This window comes from Protopterus annectens, chromosome 11.part0 (genome assembly GCF_019279795.1).
Source record: "Protopterus annectens isolate FY-2018-M chromosome 11.part0, PAN1.0, whole genome shotgun sequence".
In the NCBI taxonomy this organism is placed as follows: domain Eukaryota; kingdom Metazoa; phylum Chordata; order Ceratodontiformes; family Protopteridae; genus Protopterus; species Protopterus annectens.
Window position 1 is genome coordinate 243,075,808 of NC_056745.1, and position 17,758 is coordinate 243,093,565.

General features: G+C 42.9%; 1 protein-coding gene across 4 annotated transcripts in view; it reads left to right on the plus strand.

Moving 5' to 3' along the window:
- Positions 1-17,758, plus strand: part of LOC122815299 — a 623,971-nt gene that overhangs the window by 183,958 nt on the left and 422,255 nt on the right. For all 4 annotated transcript variants that reach the window (XM_044087667.1, XM_044087668.1, XM_044087665.1 and 1 more), the window contains one exon: positions 3,160-3,293. In XM_044087667.1, coding sequence (XP_043943602.1) covers positions 3,160-3,293 — 134 coding nt within the window. The remainder of the gene's footprint in view (positions 1-3,159; positions 3,294-17,758) is intronic.

Genomic DNA, 17,758 nt, shown 5'->3' on the forward strand with positions numbered 1-17,758 from the left:
TCTATTGACCTCCCTGTATTTTTCCCTAATTACTCAAACAGATCGGAACAGAAATTACATTATCTTGATGTTCACCGCCAACTCAGATATTATTTGGACAGAACAAAACAATTCAGGAAATCTGATCAGCTCTTTCTTTCTTATGCTGAAAACAAGAAAGGCCTTCCTGTCTCCAAAGTGACCTTATCTAGATGTCTTTCTTCCACCATCTCCGAAATCTATCAGCTCAGGGGAAAACAGCTGTGCTCAAAACCTAAAGCGCATTCAACCAGAAGCTTAGCCACTTCTACAGCTTTTCAGGCTAGACTTCCATTAGACACTGTTTGTGCAGCAGCCACTTGGGCCACTCCTCATACCTTTGTTTTTCATTACAAATTGGATTTGGCCTCCAGGGATAGAGCCAGTTTTGGCTCTACAGTACTCAAGAGTCTGTTCCATTGAGCCACCCAGGATAGAGGTGCTAGGGACGCGGTCCCATCAAGCAAGAATGAAGGCGAGATTGACAACTTAACATTGAGAAGTTATGTACCTACCATAACGTTCCATGTTAGTTGTCTTCTCTCGCCTTCTTTCTTGCGACCCTCCCTCCTGCCCCCTGGCCTGGACAGACCTTTTTCTCCCTATATGGAAGAATGCTTCTTAAGACCAGATAGTTCTGGTCTACCTTATAGCCCATCCTTTAGGCTTTTTGCCTTTCTTTCCTTCTGGGAAGTTTTTTGTGCTAGGTGTTATTGCCTTTAGGTACCAAACGAGATCTGGGTACTTACCGCCTTGCTTCATGGGAAATGGGGCTGCCTCGAGCTGGTAAAAGTGACTCTCGAGCTTAGCAAAGTGCCGAGTCGGAGCCGAGGATCGGCTCCGAACCCATCAAGCAAGAAAGAAGGTGAGAGAAGACAACTAACATGGAACGTTATGGTAGGTACATAACTTCTCATTTTCAGAAAATCTGACCAGCTTTTTTGTATCCTATGCTACAGCATCTCAAGGAAAGGCTATCTCAAAACAGATAATTTCCAAATGGATAGGACATTGCATACCCTTTTGCTACACCCACCATGGAAAACCAGTTCCTGCTAGCATAAGGCCCCACTCTACCAGGGCAGCAGCTACATCTACAGCCTTCCTCGGGGGGGGGGGTCCCAACTAAGGATATTCTGGAAGCTGCAACTTGGAGTTCAGTACACACCTTCTCCAAACACTATCACTTACCACTTTACTCTTAAGTCCAGAGCTGGCTTCACCACTGCAGTTTTGCAGGGCCTTCTAGCCAGCCTCCTCTAACCCTGTTTGACTCCACCTCCCATCCTTAGCTTTGGGATTCTACCCAAGTGTGATGACTGCAGCAGGGTAACACGATAAACATAGTGCAGTTTTATACCTACCATAAATGTAGATGTTCGAGTGTATACCCTGCTGCAGTCCAGGTTACCCTCCCTCCCATCCCCTCTGACATAACTAAGACCTTTCAATACCTTAAACTGATACAACCTTTGTGGTGTATTTGCTTATAGCTGGAGGGATGTTTTGTTTGTGATAAACTTTTATTATTGGTACTATCTACTGACCACCTTTTGGGGGGGCACCTGACATCTGGGGCAAGAAAAACTGAAGAAAATGGGGTCGGATGCCTCTTGTATACCCCTGGCGCACTGACGTCAGGGAAGAAGCGACAGCAACCGACGCTGGACCAAGACTCTGGAATTCAGGCCGACTGCGGGACCGCCCGATGACATAACCCAAGTGTTATGACTGCAGCAGGGTATACACTCGAACATCTACATTTATGGTAGGTACAAAACTGTACTTTTCCCTTTCTCCATCCCCAATTTAACATCTTTCCGTAGGGGGGACATGAGCTTCCCTGGGTGGCTTTTAGCCACCAGGACAACTTCTCTTTTCCCTTGTACTTCTGACTGGCTAGGGCACAAAAAAAATGATGTAATGACGTCTGTTGCCTTGCTTTATAGGACTGACTGCCTGACGTTAGACTACAGGCGATAGCAGCTGGCGCGCAAACACTGATTCTGGTATTCGGGCTGACCGAGGGCTACCACAGCAGGGATAACCCACAGGTGATGACTGCAACAGTGAATACACTCTAACATCTACATTTATGGCAAGTGTACACAACTGTACTTTCTATGGGCTAGGCTTGTAAAGGCTCCAGGGCCATTAGCCTAGTACACACCTGTGAACCAATATAATCCTACTAGGACAGCTGAACTTTATTTGGGGTTAGAGTCTCTAATTGATGGCAGGTGTGTACCCAAGAAGACTGCTGTAATTAAATCAACAGATGCTTCAACAAAGTATTAATTTTAAGGGTGTGCACACTTATGCAACCAGTTTATTGTACATTTTTTTTACTTTTTGTCCTTTTTCCCCTAACAGATTTGTTTGTTTGAATTGGATTGTGCGGGTTATAGGTCACATTAAAGGTGGGAAAAGTTTTGAAATGAGTTATTGTGGTCTCATTTTTTTATATCACAAAAAATGGCATTTTAACAGGTGTGTGTAGACTGTTTATATCCACTGTACATATACTGGTTTTGCGTTATCATAGCTAATTTTATTTATAGGGAAGGAAGTGCAGTGCACTGTAGGATATGATGGAATTACTAAGCAGTATGAAAATGTTTGGATTATGTAGCAGTCCTAAGTCCTGTGGCCTTAATCTTGTTACAAAATGTGGCTCCATTCATGTATGTCTGGTATTATAGTAAATTATGCACTTTTTTATGTGAAATATTTAGCATAAGTTTGTATTAGTCTATCCAAATCACTGAGAATGAGTTTGGATCTTCCCCCTTAGCCCATTTTATTAAAACAGATGTGATGTGACACAATTAGATTCTGTCGTAATGCATAACAGTCAGGAAAGCACTGGAGAAAGGAGTAAGCTTCTCAAATCATGTGGTTGCTGTTACAGCCTGTGGGCATGGATATAGAATATTAAGAAGTATTTACTGAGTTTTCATACAGTGTGGTAAGTCCAAAAATGTCCTGTTGTCCCTGTGTTACATAGATTCAGGGTGAGTACCTCATATATTTTTGTTCCCAGTTCGTTTAGCCAACTCAGCATGAGATTCAGTGCTTTCCAAGAATAAGTTAAATTTTTATTTTTTTGTATAAACCATGTTTTTGTTGTGTTTGAAATAGAAGCATCAGCCAATACTGCATATGTAACTGTTGAAGATGATGAAGATATCATAGTCTTAGAAGATGACACTAATGAAGCGGTGGTTCGTACTGCTCAGATTGAAGAAGATGAGGCCTTTGCTAGGCATTTGCAGGTGTGTAAGATATTATTATTTTCCTTGAGCACTCTGTTTCATTATTCTGTATTATACATTTTCCAGAACTGCATTAAAAATGGCCATTGCTCTACAGTATAGTTTACCTGCCATGCCAGATTTCAGAAGAAATGAGATCTGCCCAGTATTTATAAGTCTTTATTCGAGAGGAAATGTTCATAAATTTCTTAAGCATAAAGACTTGTAGTTTGTGTTGAATTTGCTGTTCGGGTAGTCAATATAGCTCTTGCATTGCTCCTGTGTAGCTGCAGTGACGTGCATCAAGTAGGTAAGCGTCAAATGATCGCAAGCATTTGCATCTAGGAATGATTTATTGCAATTGGATATTTTCTGTACTTTATAGAGGTTAACATTTTAACATCCTATTTTGTATGCCACCTGTTAACTGCATTTTTGATTTGTTTGTGACTACACTGTTACTGGGATAAAATGTGAGAGCTAATATTGCTCAAACAGTGCTGAGGGCAGCTAGATACAGACACAGTTCAAGACTTTTTAAAGCATAAACTAATTAATTATACTCGGTGCCACATCAATAAATGTATAGATTTCTCAGTGAAGTTTGTGCGAGTCAGAGGCAGCAGCAGGGAGTCCTTATCTAGTTAGCAGGCTTGTTTTTTATGGTCTTTTTTTCTGATAGAAAATGAGAGAGGCAGTATGTTCCATTGAATTAGTGTGTCTTTTTGCTGCCAAGAGCTGGTCTGAGTAAAAGTAGGCATATTACTGATGGTTTATACAGTAGCTAAATCATGGAAGTAGTGTTTCCATCTTCAATTGAACCCATGCTTGTTAACAGACTTCCAGTGTGCCTGAACAAATAAGTTTGTAGGTGGAGTACGGTGGGTGGTTTGTGCTGTAGATATTTTTTTTTATCCACAGCCTAATAAATTTTGACTACCCAGAAGAGCAGCTTGGACTATGTAATTGTTCATTGTTCATGAATTTATTCATGGACACCCAGACATCTGTCAAGGGGGGCAGTTGTGGGTGGGATCTTTGCCATAAATCACTTGATTCAGGGAACTGTGTGAGAAGCAGCCAAGTACTGTTTGAGGTTCTGGAGGAAGCTGTGAAAAGGAGGGTAGAGATCGGTGTCGAAAAAGAAAATCAGAATGGTGGGGTTGTGATTGAACACAGGGAAAAAGAAAGAATGAGACCAGATAAAAGCATCAAACTGCAGTAGATGGACAGATTTGGAAGGAAAGAAAAAAAGATAAAGGCATATTAAATACTTGAGAAGCATTGAAACAGAAAAGGAGACAAGGGAGACAGATTTGGAAGGAATGTCAAGGGGAAATAAACAAGATAAAATGCACATTAAATATTTTGGGGGGCAGTGAAACTGAAAAGGGGAAACCTAAACATAGGGTTGGATAGAACAGTTATAGATGGTAGGGGGTAGCTACTTTCAAGTTGAGCTGCAAATGGGGTGGAAAGCAGAATGGAGGAACAGCAGATTATTGAGAAGACAGAAACTGAGCCTAAAATAAAATGCTACTGGCTGTTAAGGAACAATAATAGATTTTAAGCTCTATTGCTGCTGCACTTGAATGGGTGACATTAGAATATAGCTATACTCAAGAAATTCTTGAGGTTTTCTGCTATGCAGTAAACAAACACCACAGAAAGTGATACACTGTTAATTTTACTTAAGTACATCATCTTTGCTTAGCAACGTGTTTGAAATGCAGTCATCAAGATTTAACTGTCAGAGCATGTTGACTTCAAAGTGGCCTATTGGAAAAAGCAAGAAAAATCTTGTCCTGCGTAACCACCTTGACTTCTTGAACCAGTCATCTATTTCATTGATTACAGAATGCCAGCTCTACACCATTTGTCTCGCATTTCACAGGTAGTGTTTGTGGATTGTCTTTCTTAATCGTACACCTCTTATAGCAGATGTTTTAAGTCGTATTGTATCCATCCACTTTTGGTTAACTGGGTGAGGTGGTTGAGACCCTTTTCAGACACCACCTGGACTGATGAGACACCTGTAATCTGATACAGTAAATTACAAATGTAGCAGTTGCAGTACATCATTGAATTCTTGGCAGACTGACAGAGGTGAGGATAAAGGTTGAAAGCATAAATAAATCTAACCTGAGAACACTTGGAACAAAAATTCTGTCTAGGTGGTTACCTGTATAGATGACATTACACTAGCATTCAGAAATCAAGTCATTGTTTTCAAGGCAAGAGAAGCAGACCAGTACGTTTTAAGTGAGATATTAAGCCTAGACTTTAAAACTTTCTTGTTTACATAATTTATGCTGGATGGAGGTGTTTTACTGTCCAGATCTACTTTACAAAACACCTTTTCAAATTTTTGTATGCAGAATTTGGGTACTGCTGCTCTGTGTTCTAGCACCCATCAACGCTAGGATAAGGAACAAATAAAGGGGGGTCCCATTCTCTAGTCTGGTGCTCCTCCTACTTTTGAGAAGGACCAGCACAGATACCCAAATCAACAGTAAATGTGCTTTGCAAACACTGTAAGGGCTTTATTTTGTTGGCCCACATCCTCCAGACATTGAATATTAAAAGCCTCTTGCTTTACACCAAGAGAGATCCTCTTTCCTTCCTCCCATAGGAAAGTCGTCTTTGGTTCTGGTAAGCATAAAACAAAGGGCCAAAGGTAGCTGGATAAGTCTAAGACATTGTTTTGATTTCTGCATACAGGAGAGGAAAACCCCATAGTAATCCCATCAGTCTTGTGCCTCACTGCAGCCAGAGACTTAGCTTTGTTTACCCCTGCCACTGGCATCTATACCTCCTCTTCCCAGGCTTTTCACAGCCCAGCTATGAAATGGTAGTTTTGTAGCTTATCCAAACATCAATATAAATTCTTGCTATGTCACAACTGGATACTGGTTGCCAGGCATCCATAGATTCAGTCCAAGCCGTACACCGTTAGTGGCTTTAGTGCCTTTAAAATCCCTGCCCAGCTAGTCTCTGTACCCAGTGCTGCAAGTATGGAAATGGTGGGCCTTATACCCTTTGGGAAAGATACCTGTCCCATCACCCTTCTGTTACTTGAGCTTCATTCTTGTCCAGTCTTACAGAAACTCTGTTTTTGGGAATAATGCTGGGCACCAAGTTAGGGGAGACTGTCCTTCCCACCAGAACAGCTCTCCCTAAAGCAGTTTTCCACGTGACAGTGAGTTTTATTCTCAGAGCTCTTGGATACATAACAGCTTCTGTCCTCAGTGCATTTTAACCAGACTCACCTAAGAACTAATGGTTCCTGAGGGTCTTGTAGCACTGTGATGTCAAGCCACAGAAGAGTCTTTCCATTAATACCGTAAGTGTAGGAGTTAAGATGCTGACCAGCCTAAATGTAAGCCAACCTAGATATACCTTTTAGTACTCGTGCCCATACTCTGGCAGTGGATGTCTGAGATTTTACTTGGAGACAAATAAGAACCCCGAAAAGCTTAAGAAAGGTGGAGCAAAGTATGTCACACATCAGTATTAAAGTTGCTAGACACGACATGTTCACTTGCAGATTTTAAAGATTACTTTGAAGCCAGGAGTCACTACCACTGGTGTGGTATCAGCTCTGTAGACTGATCATGATAACTTGGGATTCAGCCACTCGGCAGAAACTATTCCCTTAAACCTTTTGCACTCTCTCAGCCCACAGCTCTTTGAGAGACCAGCTAAGCAGATCCACCTCAGTCTCAATGGGCATAAATTGGGCACCATAACTTTCCACAGCTTGACCTTAAAGTTCAGTTTCCTCTTCAAAATTAATGTACTTTTAAATCTCAAAGTACTGTTTACATTGTAAGAATGATCAGTCCTTCATTTATGTACTTGTAAACCTACGTGTATCCTTTTTTCTCTGTGGAGCTTTTCTCCCCGGGCCTCCGCTGAAAATGGACATGTATCCAGTCGGACTATCCCGGTCAACAAATGTAAAATAAATAAAATAAATTAAAGGACCACTACAGGAAAAAAATAAGACTTGTTTTTATCTTTTCATGAATTTCTGCACATTACTACTTTCTGAAGAATACAAGTTAACAATCACTACTAATTTTGTTGAGTTTGTAATCCTCAATGTCCATTTCTGGAGAGACATCCTGATTAGAGATTGTTTTCTAAAGCTAAATCTGAGATTATAATGCCCATGGCTGGACTGTCACATCTCAGGTCTTTCACTTAGAATGGAAGAACAGAGAAAATGTGTTAATTTTGAGAGGCCTCTGTACTGGTATCACTTTGTCATGCAAAATGTTTTTCCTACTAAAGTTACACATTCTGTGAAAAAAGCTAACAGAAATATCAACTCATTGCTGAGATGAGACTTTTTTGGGAGGTGCTGCTTTTGTATGCTTCAGTTTCTTAAATTGTTCCTCCCATTTTCCTTCTCAGTAAGCAACAGTATCACATGTCTTGCCTTGCAAGGCTTAGTTGTTTAATCACCTATCCATAACAATAGACAGAAATGTGTGTGTGATGTCAGAAGTATTCTCTCGTGTCTCCTCTTATTCATGTCATCTGAATATCACTTTCACGGTAGGTAATGTTACATAATGCTTGCATCAGTCCTTAACATGCAGGAGTCTTAAGTATTCCAGAAACTGTGTTCTGCTCTTGTTAGAATTCATATTGGCTTCTCACAGCTGTTGATATATCTGCAAGCAAATGCTCTTCTCCACCAAATCATCTTATTTCAGATGGATCATTATATAATAAGGCAGTTGTCAGTCTTGTTGCCTCTCAGGCCACTGATGTTACCTTCTACTTATCCTTACTCTGTTGCTTTAGTGTGGATAGTCATTGAAATTTGCATTGCACTTTCTAATGTTACTCGTATTTCTTTGTAAGCACAATATAATGCATACTATCACTGTCTCTAGAAACGTGCACACATTTCTGGTTGAGTTAATGTCAGTACTACTTTCCACTCTACAGTGCTATATCCTTTTATGTTCACTGGTACCAAAGAATTTTGACAGTCCTTTGCGATACAAGTGACTGTTGTAAGCCTTGTGTCTTGTACCATAGTTATTTTTAAGCAATTTACAGATGACCTAGCAACAGTTTCACTGGATCTTTTTGCAATTCTGTTAACTTTTATTCCTCAATGAATATTAGGATTATTCCAGTGTCTATAATTCTCCCACTCAGATCCTGGGCTTCTTTTCAAATTTTATTTAGTTACTATTTGGAAGTCAGACACAGTGGGCCAATTCAGTTGTCATGATGTAACCACACACACCTATAGCAGTAAAAACACACTGCTGACATCAGCTGGCAAGCACACTTGCATCAGCTAGGTGTACCTATCAGCTAGGTGTACCTGTGCCTGTGTTCCACACTTACTTTCCTATTGCAACAATTACTGCATATGAACACACACTATAATGTAGCACACATAATTAGCTATTGTGCATCTCTGTACAGTCACAATTGCAATGTCTATGGTCTAAACCAAACACCAAGTCATGTCAACACACCATCCAAATGCACTGTTAACCAAATCATGCCAGCGCACCATCCAGATGCACCATTAGCGATTGGTAGTGGGTGATCCTATGTGATGCAAACTTAATCATTCTTTAATACTTTGTAGCTTATGTTTCCAATTCTTCTCAGCTACTTGCCACATTACTATACCTTTCAGTGTACAGGCCCTTGCCATTAGTGTGTCACACCCAGCAAAAAGATGCACAACTGTTTCCATTTCTTCCATTTAAGCAATGTTACAGCAAAAGAGATAAATCACAGTGTGAGTATAGGAACAGTGAATATACTTGAAAAGGTGAAAAATATTCAGCAGTGTCAACTGAAAATATAAAATGACCACATTACAAAAGCAAAGTGTAAAGTGCAAGGAAAAATGCTAATTTTGCCATCTCAACATTAAATTAATATATTCATTTAAACCTGGCAGTGTGTCTCCGGCAAGGAATAATTGCCATTTCAATTCTTTAACTTCTAAAAGTGTACCATAATCACCATAAAATAAATCAACCTGATGTTCATCATGTTACCCTGCTGCAGTCATCACACTTGGGTTATCCTGCCGTCAGGCGGTCCCGCAGTCTGCCTGAGTTCCAACGTCTTGGTCCGGCGTCTGTTGCTGTCGCTTCTTCCTTGACGTCAGTGCACCAGGGTTATGAGAGGCATCTGACGCCATTTACTTCAGTCTTTCTTGCTGCGCGGTGCCCGAAGCAGAAGCAGTTCGCAAGTGCCGGTCGGCCGACACCTGAGATTTTCGAATCGAATTTCAGTCCGAAGTCTTCAATAAAGCGAAGTACCCCATTGGGGAACCTTTTCTTGCCTCAGTCAGAGGTCAGAAAAAGTTAACCGTTGCATTTCTTGTGGGAAGCAAATACCACATAAGGACTTCCATTCTTATTGTATTCCTTGCCTAGGCCCAGACCATGACGTCACAGGTTGTCGGTTTTGTGCTAGGTTTAGTAAACAAACTATCAAACGCCGTTTGACTTCGCACAACATTACTTTGGTAGGAAATTTAATTATATCATGCCGTCTGAGCAGCCGACCGGCATGCATAAAAAACGCAAGGTTAAGGACAGGCAGCCTAGGAACAAGCCAGACTCCGAGGCCTCTGCTGGGCCTGTCGCCGGTTCTCCGGTTTTCAGTGAGGCGCCTACGCAGCCCCTGACTACCAAAGAATTGGAACCCCAGACAGCTGTGGATTCTGAGCGGAGTGTACTAAGCCAACGCAGCCATCTTCATTAGGCCCTTCCGACACCGGAGCAGAAGGAGACCCCGGTGCAGTGGAAACACCTTAGGTTGCAGAAGGTGTCTTCAGACCGACTACACTCACCATTAAATCTTATGCTAAGCTTAAAACTCCATTAAAACCCCAAAAAAATTTACATCAGTCTACAGTTCAAGGCCCCACGCCTAAGAAACAGATGCTTAAGATGGCTGATGATTTGATTACCCTAATCAGGGGTTTCCATCCCCCTCCAGATAAAAGACCAAGACAAGAGGAGGATTATGCTTCGATATTGTGGATGATGTTTACTTGGAGTCTAGTCTTAATCCAGACACACTACCTCCTGCTCCAGCCAAACCAGACAGATACTACAGAGTACCTGACTCTCACAAATTCCTTTATAAAAGCCCTGTGGCTGACCCGGAAACAATTTCCCAGGGTCCCAAGGGGCTAAAGCTTCTATGGCTAAAAATCTTGTGCCCTCTGAAAGGGATTCCAGAGCCCTAGATAGATGGGGGAAAGAAAATATACACCTCAGCAACTCTGGCTATGAGAGCATTAAATTGTCAGTTTCACATGCTGAAATATCAGTAATTCCTAATGTCTCAATTAAAACAAAAATGAGCACACATTCTGAACAATCTGAATTCAAGGAAATGCAAGATCTGTTGCATGCAGCTGAACAGGTGGGCAAACATACTTTACAATGTGGATTTGATTCATTGGAAGCTTCCTGTAGAGCAGCTGTTACTGGGTCTGTCCTACATAGACATGCTTTGTTAAAAGAACAAAAACCCTACCTGATCGTGTTAAAGCAAAATTATTGGATGCACCTTTACAGTAGGATGTATTTGGTGTCAAAGCAGAAAAGGTCTTAAAGAAAATGGAGGATAAGGCAAAGTCTATGCAGACTGTCAAGGATTTATTACAGGTACAACCCCCTCATTTCAGCAGAAATTGGCCAACAAAAAAACTGGTCCTTTCCAGCTTCTGAAAGATCACAGAGGAGCAAATACAGATGCCCAAGGAGCAGAGGTCAGTCACAAGGCCCTTACAAACCTCGCCAATGGGGCACTGCTACCCAGAAAGGAGGATAAGACAGGCCCCAAGCTAGCAGAAGACCAACACAATGACTCAATCCTCAAACTATTAAGCAAATCTCTCCGGGCAGCTCCCTTGGGAGGAAAATTAGCAATTTTTGCAGACAACTGGCACATCCTCACAAAAGACAAATGGGTCCTAAACATTGTCTCACAAGGATACAGATTTCACTTTCACACCTTGCCAAGGAAAAAAGGAATGCCAAACCTGCCACCAAATCAATGGGCAGAGGCACAAAAACAAATTACAGCTCTCATGGACATGAGAGCCATTCAACAGGTACCTACACAGGAGCACGGACAAGGATTTTACTCAAGACTCTTTTTAGTCTCAAGAAAAGACAAAGCATGGAGACCCATTCTGGATCTTTCAGTTCTGAACACCTATCTGCAAGTACCAAAATTCAAGATGCCAACACTACAACAGCTTCTTCCCATGCTGGGCAAGAATGCTTGGCTAGTAACGTTGGACCTCAAGGAGGCATACCTGCATGTCCCTATCAGACAAAATTGCAGAAGATACCTCTGCTTCATTGCAGGTTCAACGCATTATCAATTCTCTGCACTGTCCTTTGGCTTATCTACTGCGCCAAGGGTCTTCACAAAATGCCTGGCACCAGTAATTGCATACTGCAGACAAAGAGGAATTCAAATATACCCATACCTGGACGACTGCCTTATCCAAGCAGAAAGCAAGGACATTCTTTTAAAGCATCTGGCATTTGTCAAACACCTAAGTTGCCTAGGGTACACAGTAAATGAAAAGAAATCAAAACTAGTGCCCTCACAAAACAATATTCCTGGGTGCCAGCTTGAATACAACAGCCCAGATGGCTTATCTCATGCCAGACAAGCAACAGCTGACTCAACATTTCAAAATAATGGCAACAAAGACCCAACTCCCTGCAAGAAAACTTCTGCAGGCCTTGGGATTCATGGCATCTTGCATACTACTAATACCATTTGCAAAACTGCATATGAGGAAATTACAATGGTACCTGAAAAGCGTATGGACTCAGCACAGCCACAGCTTGGAAACAATGATGCCACTCATTCCCTGCCTTCAGCAGGAGTTTCTATGATGGGCACAGGCATGCCACCTCAAGGGTCAGCCTTTCACCTTACACACAGCCAGGCAAATTATGACAACAGATGCATCGGACTATGCCTAGGGAGCACACATGGCAGGACAGTGCATTCAGGGCAAATGGACTACAGATTAAAGGCATCTGCATATCAATCAAAAAGAAATGCTAGCAGTACAGAATGCCCTAACAGCTTTCAAGGACCTCTTACACCCAGGACAACTAATAATAAAGACTGACAATACCACAGTAATGTGGTACATAAACAAGCAAGGGGGCACACATTCCTTCCCTCTATGCAGGCAAGCAATGAGCTTGTGGAACACAGCACTGTCTTACCAGGTTCAATTACAAGCACAGTTCCTGCCAGGAAAGAAAATCACATTGGCAGACAACCTAAGCAGAAACATCATGGATCCACATGAGTGGAAACTAGATCCACAAGTATTTGCAATGATAGCTCAAAAATGGGGACGCCCAGACATAGATCTGTTTGCCAGCCCCCAAAACTACCAACTTCAAAAGTTTTGCACAAGGACATTCCATCTACAAGTTTTGAAAGTGGATGCCCTCTCATTCAGTTGGAAAACATTAACAGTGTATGCCTTTCCTCCACTGCCTCTTCTAGCAAAGGTACTGCTGAAAGTCAGATTAGAGAGGCCACAAATGATACTCATTGCACCAGACTGGCCACGCCAGCATTGGTATCCAATTCTAAAGAACATGGCCCACGGCCCACCATGGATTTTACCACAAATTCCTCACCTGCTCACCCAGCGAGACAATCAGATTCTACACAGCCAGCTCAAGACGTTAAACCAGGCTGCATGGTAAATTCAACCAGCCAACTCCTCTATCCAAAGCTGTTATGGATGTCATTCAGGAGGCCCAGCACCAGGAAAACCTATTCAGACAAATGGAAAAGATTTTGTGCCTGGAACCAGGATAAAGGCCAAAATCCCCTTGATCCAAACATTCCTCAGATTCTACAATATTTAACTGAGATGTTGTACAAAGGACTTTCCTTTTCATCTGTTAAGATCCACGCCTCGGCAGATGTTCGTGTTATCCTGCTGCAGTAATCACACTTGGGGTTATCCTGTCGTCAGGCGGTCCCGCAGTCTGCCGGAATTTTAAAGTCTTGGTCTGGCGTCTGTTGCTGTCGCTTCTTCCCTGACGGTGCGCCTGGGGTATATATAATGCATCCGACACCATTTTCTTCAGTCTTTCTGGCCGCACGGTGCCCGAAGCAGAAGCAGTTCGCAAGTGCCGGTTGGCCGTCTCCTGAGATTTTCGAAGTCAAATTTCAGATCCGAAGTCTTCAATAAAGCTAAGTACCCCATTGGAGAAACTTTTCTTGCCTCAGTCCGATGTCAGGAAAAGTTAACAATTGTATTTCTTGTGGGAAGCAAATACCTCATAAGGATTTTCATTCTTACTGCATACCTTGCCTAGGCCCAGACCACGACGTCACTAGTCATTTTTGTGCTAGGTTTAATGAGCGTACTATAAAAAGACGCTTTGATTTCGCACTACACTACTACGGTAGAAAATTCAACTACACTATGCCGTCGGAGCAATCGACTACCGGCATGCACAAAAAACGCAAGGATAAGGACGGGCAGCCTAGACCCAAGCCAGACTCCGTGGCCTCTGCTGGTCCGGTCTCCAGTTCACTGGTCTTCAGTGAGGCTCCGACGCAGCCCCTGACTACCGCAGATCTGGAACCTGAGACCGCTTTGGAACTTTTGGCAGAAAGTAGTAGGCCGACGCAGCCATTTTAAGGCCCTACCAACAACACTGCTGAAAAAGATGTCTGTCCTGCAGAAACACCTTCGGTTTGTGAAGCAGTCTTCAGACAGACGCTCACCATAAAAACGTATCCTAAGACTCCTATTAAACCTAAAAAGACTGCGCTTCAGTCCCTTGTTTAAGGCCCCATGTCTAAGAAACAGATGCTCAAAATGGCTGAAGATTTTCTCTCTCTAATCAGGGGTTCCCAACCCCCTCCCGACAAAAGGCCTAGACAAGAGGAAGATTATGCCTCCTCTGAACAAGTGTCTATTTCCTCAGGCTCCTCGGAGGACCAAGATTTTTCCTTCTCTCCTTATGAAAATTCTGATGCTGAGGATTCTATTCCCTCAGCTTCTCCTCCTGAAGACTACTCCTTTGGGGAAACTTTACACACTGAGGGAACATTTTCACTGGGAAGGTCAGGACTACTCTGACTCAAAGAAAAGGCTCAGAGAGTTTCTTTTACTCCCCCAGCACAGACCACTTGCCATCCCCCCAGTTTTAGACATTGTGGATGATGTTTACTTAGAATCCAGTTTGAACCCAGATTCTCTGCCTCCTGCACCGGGCAAACCGGACAGATACTATAGAGTGCCTGATTCCCACAAATTTCTTTATAAAAAGTCTCTGGATCAGCAACAGGACATCTCCCAGGGTCCAAAAGGGGCTAAGGCTTCTATGGCAAAAAATCCTGTACTCTCTGAAAGGGATTCCAGAGCACTAGACAGGTGGGGGGAAAAAGGTTTACACCTCAGCCACTCTAGCTATGAGGGCACTAAACTGCCAGTTTCACATGCTAAAATATCAGCAATTTCTAATGTCTCAGTTAAAACAAAAAATGAGCACACTCCCTCAACAGTCTGAATTGAAAGAAATGCAGGATCTGTTGCATGCAACTGAACAGGTGGGCAAACATACTTTATAGTGTGGATTTGATTCTTTGGAGGCTTCCTGCAGAGCAGCTGTCACTGGGTCTGTTATACGTAGGCATGCTTGGTTAAAGGAACAAACTCTGCCTGATCATGTTAAATCAAAGCTTCTAGATGCTCCCTTACAGCAGGATGTTCTTTTTGGAGTTAAAGCAGAAGTAGTCTTAAAGAAAATGGAGGATAAGGCAAAATCTATGCAGACAGTCAGATTTCCTACAGGTACAGCCCCCTCGCTTCAGCAGAAATTGGCCCTTTCCAGCTACTGACAGACCACAGAGGGGTAAATACAGACGTCCAAGGGGTAGAGGACAACCACAAGCCCAGTACAAACCTCGACAATGGGGCACTGCAGCACAGAAGGGAGGAGAAGACAGGTCCCAAACTGCCAGAAGGCAAACTCAATGACTTGCACCTCATCTGACCAAGCAACACTCTCTTGGCAGCCCCCTTGGGAAGAAAACTCCCCCTTTTTTCAGACAACTGGCGCATTGTCGCAAAGGACAAATGAGTCCTAGACATAATTTCACGAGGATACAGATTCCATTTCCACACCTTGCCAATGAAAAGAGGAATGCCAAACCTGCCACAAAATCAGTGGGCAGAGGCTCAAAGACAAATTACAGCTCTCATGGACATGAGAGCCATTCAACTGGTACCTACTCGAGCAAGGCCAAGGATTTTACTCAAGACTCTTTCTAGTTCCCAGAAAGGACAATACCTGGAGACCAATTCTGGACCTTTCCATTCTAAACACCTTCTTACAAGTACCCAAATTCAAGATGCTAACACTACAGCAGCTTCTTCCCATGTTGGGCAAGAAAGCATGGCTAGTAACGTTGGACCTCACGGAGGCATACCTGCATGTCCCTGTCAGACAAAGTTGCAGAAGCTACCTCCATTTCATTGCAGGCTCAACCCATTACCAATTCTCTGCACTGCCCTTTGGCTTATCTACTGCGCCCAGGGTCTTAACAAAATGCCTGGCACCAGTAATTGCATACTGCAGACAGAGGAATTCAAATATACCCATACCTGGACGACTGCCTCATCCAAGCAGAAAGCAAGGACACCCTCTTACAACATCTAGCTTTTGTAAAACATCTTCGAAGTTGCCTGGGGTACACAGTAAATGAAAAGAAATCAAAACTAGTACCCTCACAAAATATGACATTCCTGAGTGCCAGCTTGAATACAACGGCCCAGAAGGCTTATCTGACGCCAGACAAACAACTACAACTGACTCAATATTTCAAAACAATGGCAACAAAGACCCAGCTACCTGCAAGAAAAATTCGGCAGGCCTTGGGCTTCATGGCATCTTGCATACTACTAATACCATTTGCAAAGCTGCATATGAGGAAATTACAGTGGTACCTAAAAAGCATATGGTCTCAACACAGCTTGAACACAATGATATCTCTCATTCCATGCCTACAACAGGAGTTTCTATGGTGGTCACTGGCTTGTCACCTCAACAAGGGTCAGCCTTTCACCTTGCCCCCAGCCAGGCAAACTGACAACAGACGCATCGGACTACACCTGGGGGGGGCACACATGGCAGGACAGTGCGTTCGAGGCGTATGGACTGCAGATCAAAGGAATCTGTACATCAATCAAAAAGAGATGCTAGCTGTACAGAATGCTCTGACAGCCTTCAAGAATCTATTATATCCAGGACAACTTGCAATAAGGACGGACAACACCACAGTAATGTGGTACATAAACAAGGGGGTACACACGCCTGCCCTCTATGCAGGCAAGCACTGACCTTGTGGAACACAGCTCTGGCTTACCAAGTTCAGTTACAAGCTCAATTCCTGCCAGGAAAAAAAAGAGCACATTGGCAGTTGACCTCAGCAGAAACCTCAGGGATCCCCACGAGTGGAAACTGGATCCACAAGCATCTGCAATGATAACTCAAAAATGGGGCCTTCCAGACATAGACCTGTTTGCCAGTCCTCAAAACTATCAACTAACAAAATTTTGTACAAAGACATTTCACCATCAAGCTTGGAAAGTGGACGCACTCTCATTCAGTTGGAAAAACCTGGCAGTATATGCCTTCCCTCCATTGCCTCTCCTCACAAAGGTGCTTCTGAAAGTCAGAAAGGAGAGACCACTACTGATACTCATAGCCCCAGACTGGCCACGCCAGCACTGGTACCCACTATTGAAGAATATGGCCCAGGGCCCACCTTGGATTTTACCACAAATTGCCCATTTGCTCACAGCAAAACACAGCCAGCTAAAAACCTTAAATCTGGCTGCATGGCATATCACATAAACATTCAGCCAGCTCCTCTTTCCCAAGCAGTTATGGATGTTGTTCTGGAAGCTAGGAGGCCCAGCACCAGGAAGGCCTATTCGGACAAATGGAAAAGGTTTTGTGCCTGGAACCAAGCTAAAGACCAAAACGCACTAAAGCATCACATGCCTCAGATTCTACTGTATTTAACTGAGATGTTGCATAAAGGACTTTCTTTTTCTTCCATTAAAATTCATGCATCAGCTATTTCAGCCCACTACAACACGAAACCACCCTTATTTTCGCATCCACTTCTAAGGCAGTTCCTCAGAGGGGCAAAAAACATTAGGCCCCCCCAGGAGAGCACCTACACCAACATGGGACCTAAATTTTGTTCTGGAACAAGTTACGCTGCCTCTCTTTGAACCAGCTTTCTCTGCAGATCCTATCATGGAAGACTGCCCTGCTGCTAGCAATAACTTCAGCTAGAAGAGTCTGAGTTGCAGGCACTAATGGCAGTGGAACCTTTCCTCAGTTTCCATCAAGACAGAGTTTCTCAACATACTAATCCTTTATGCCTAAGGTGGTCTT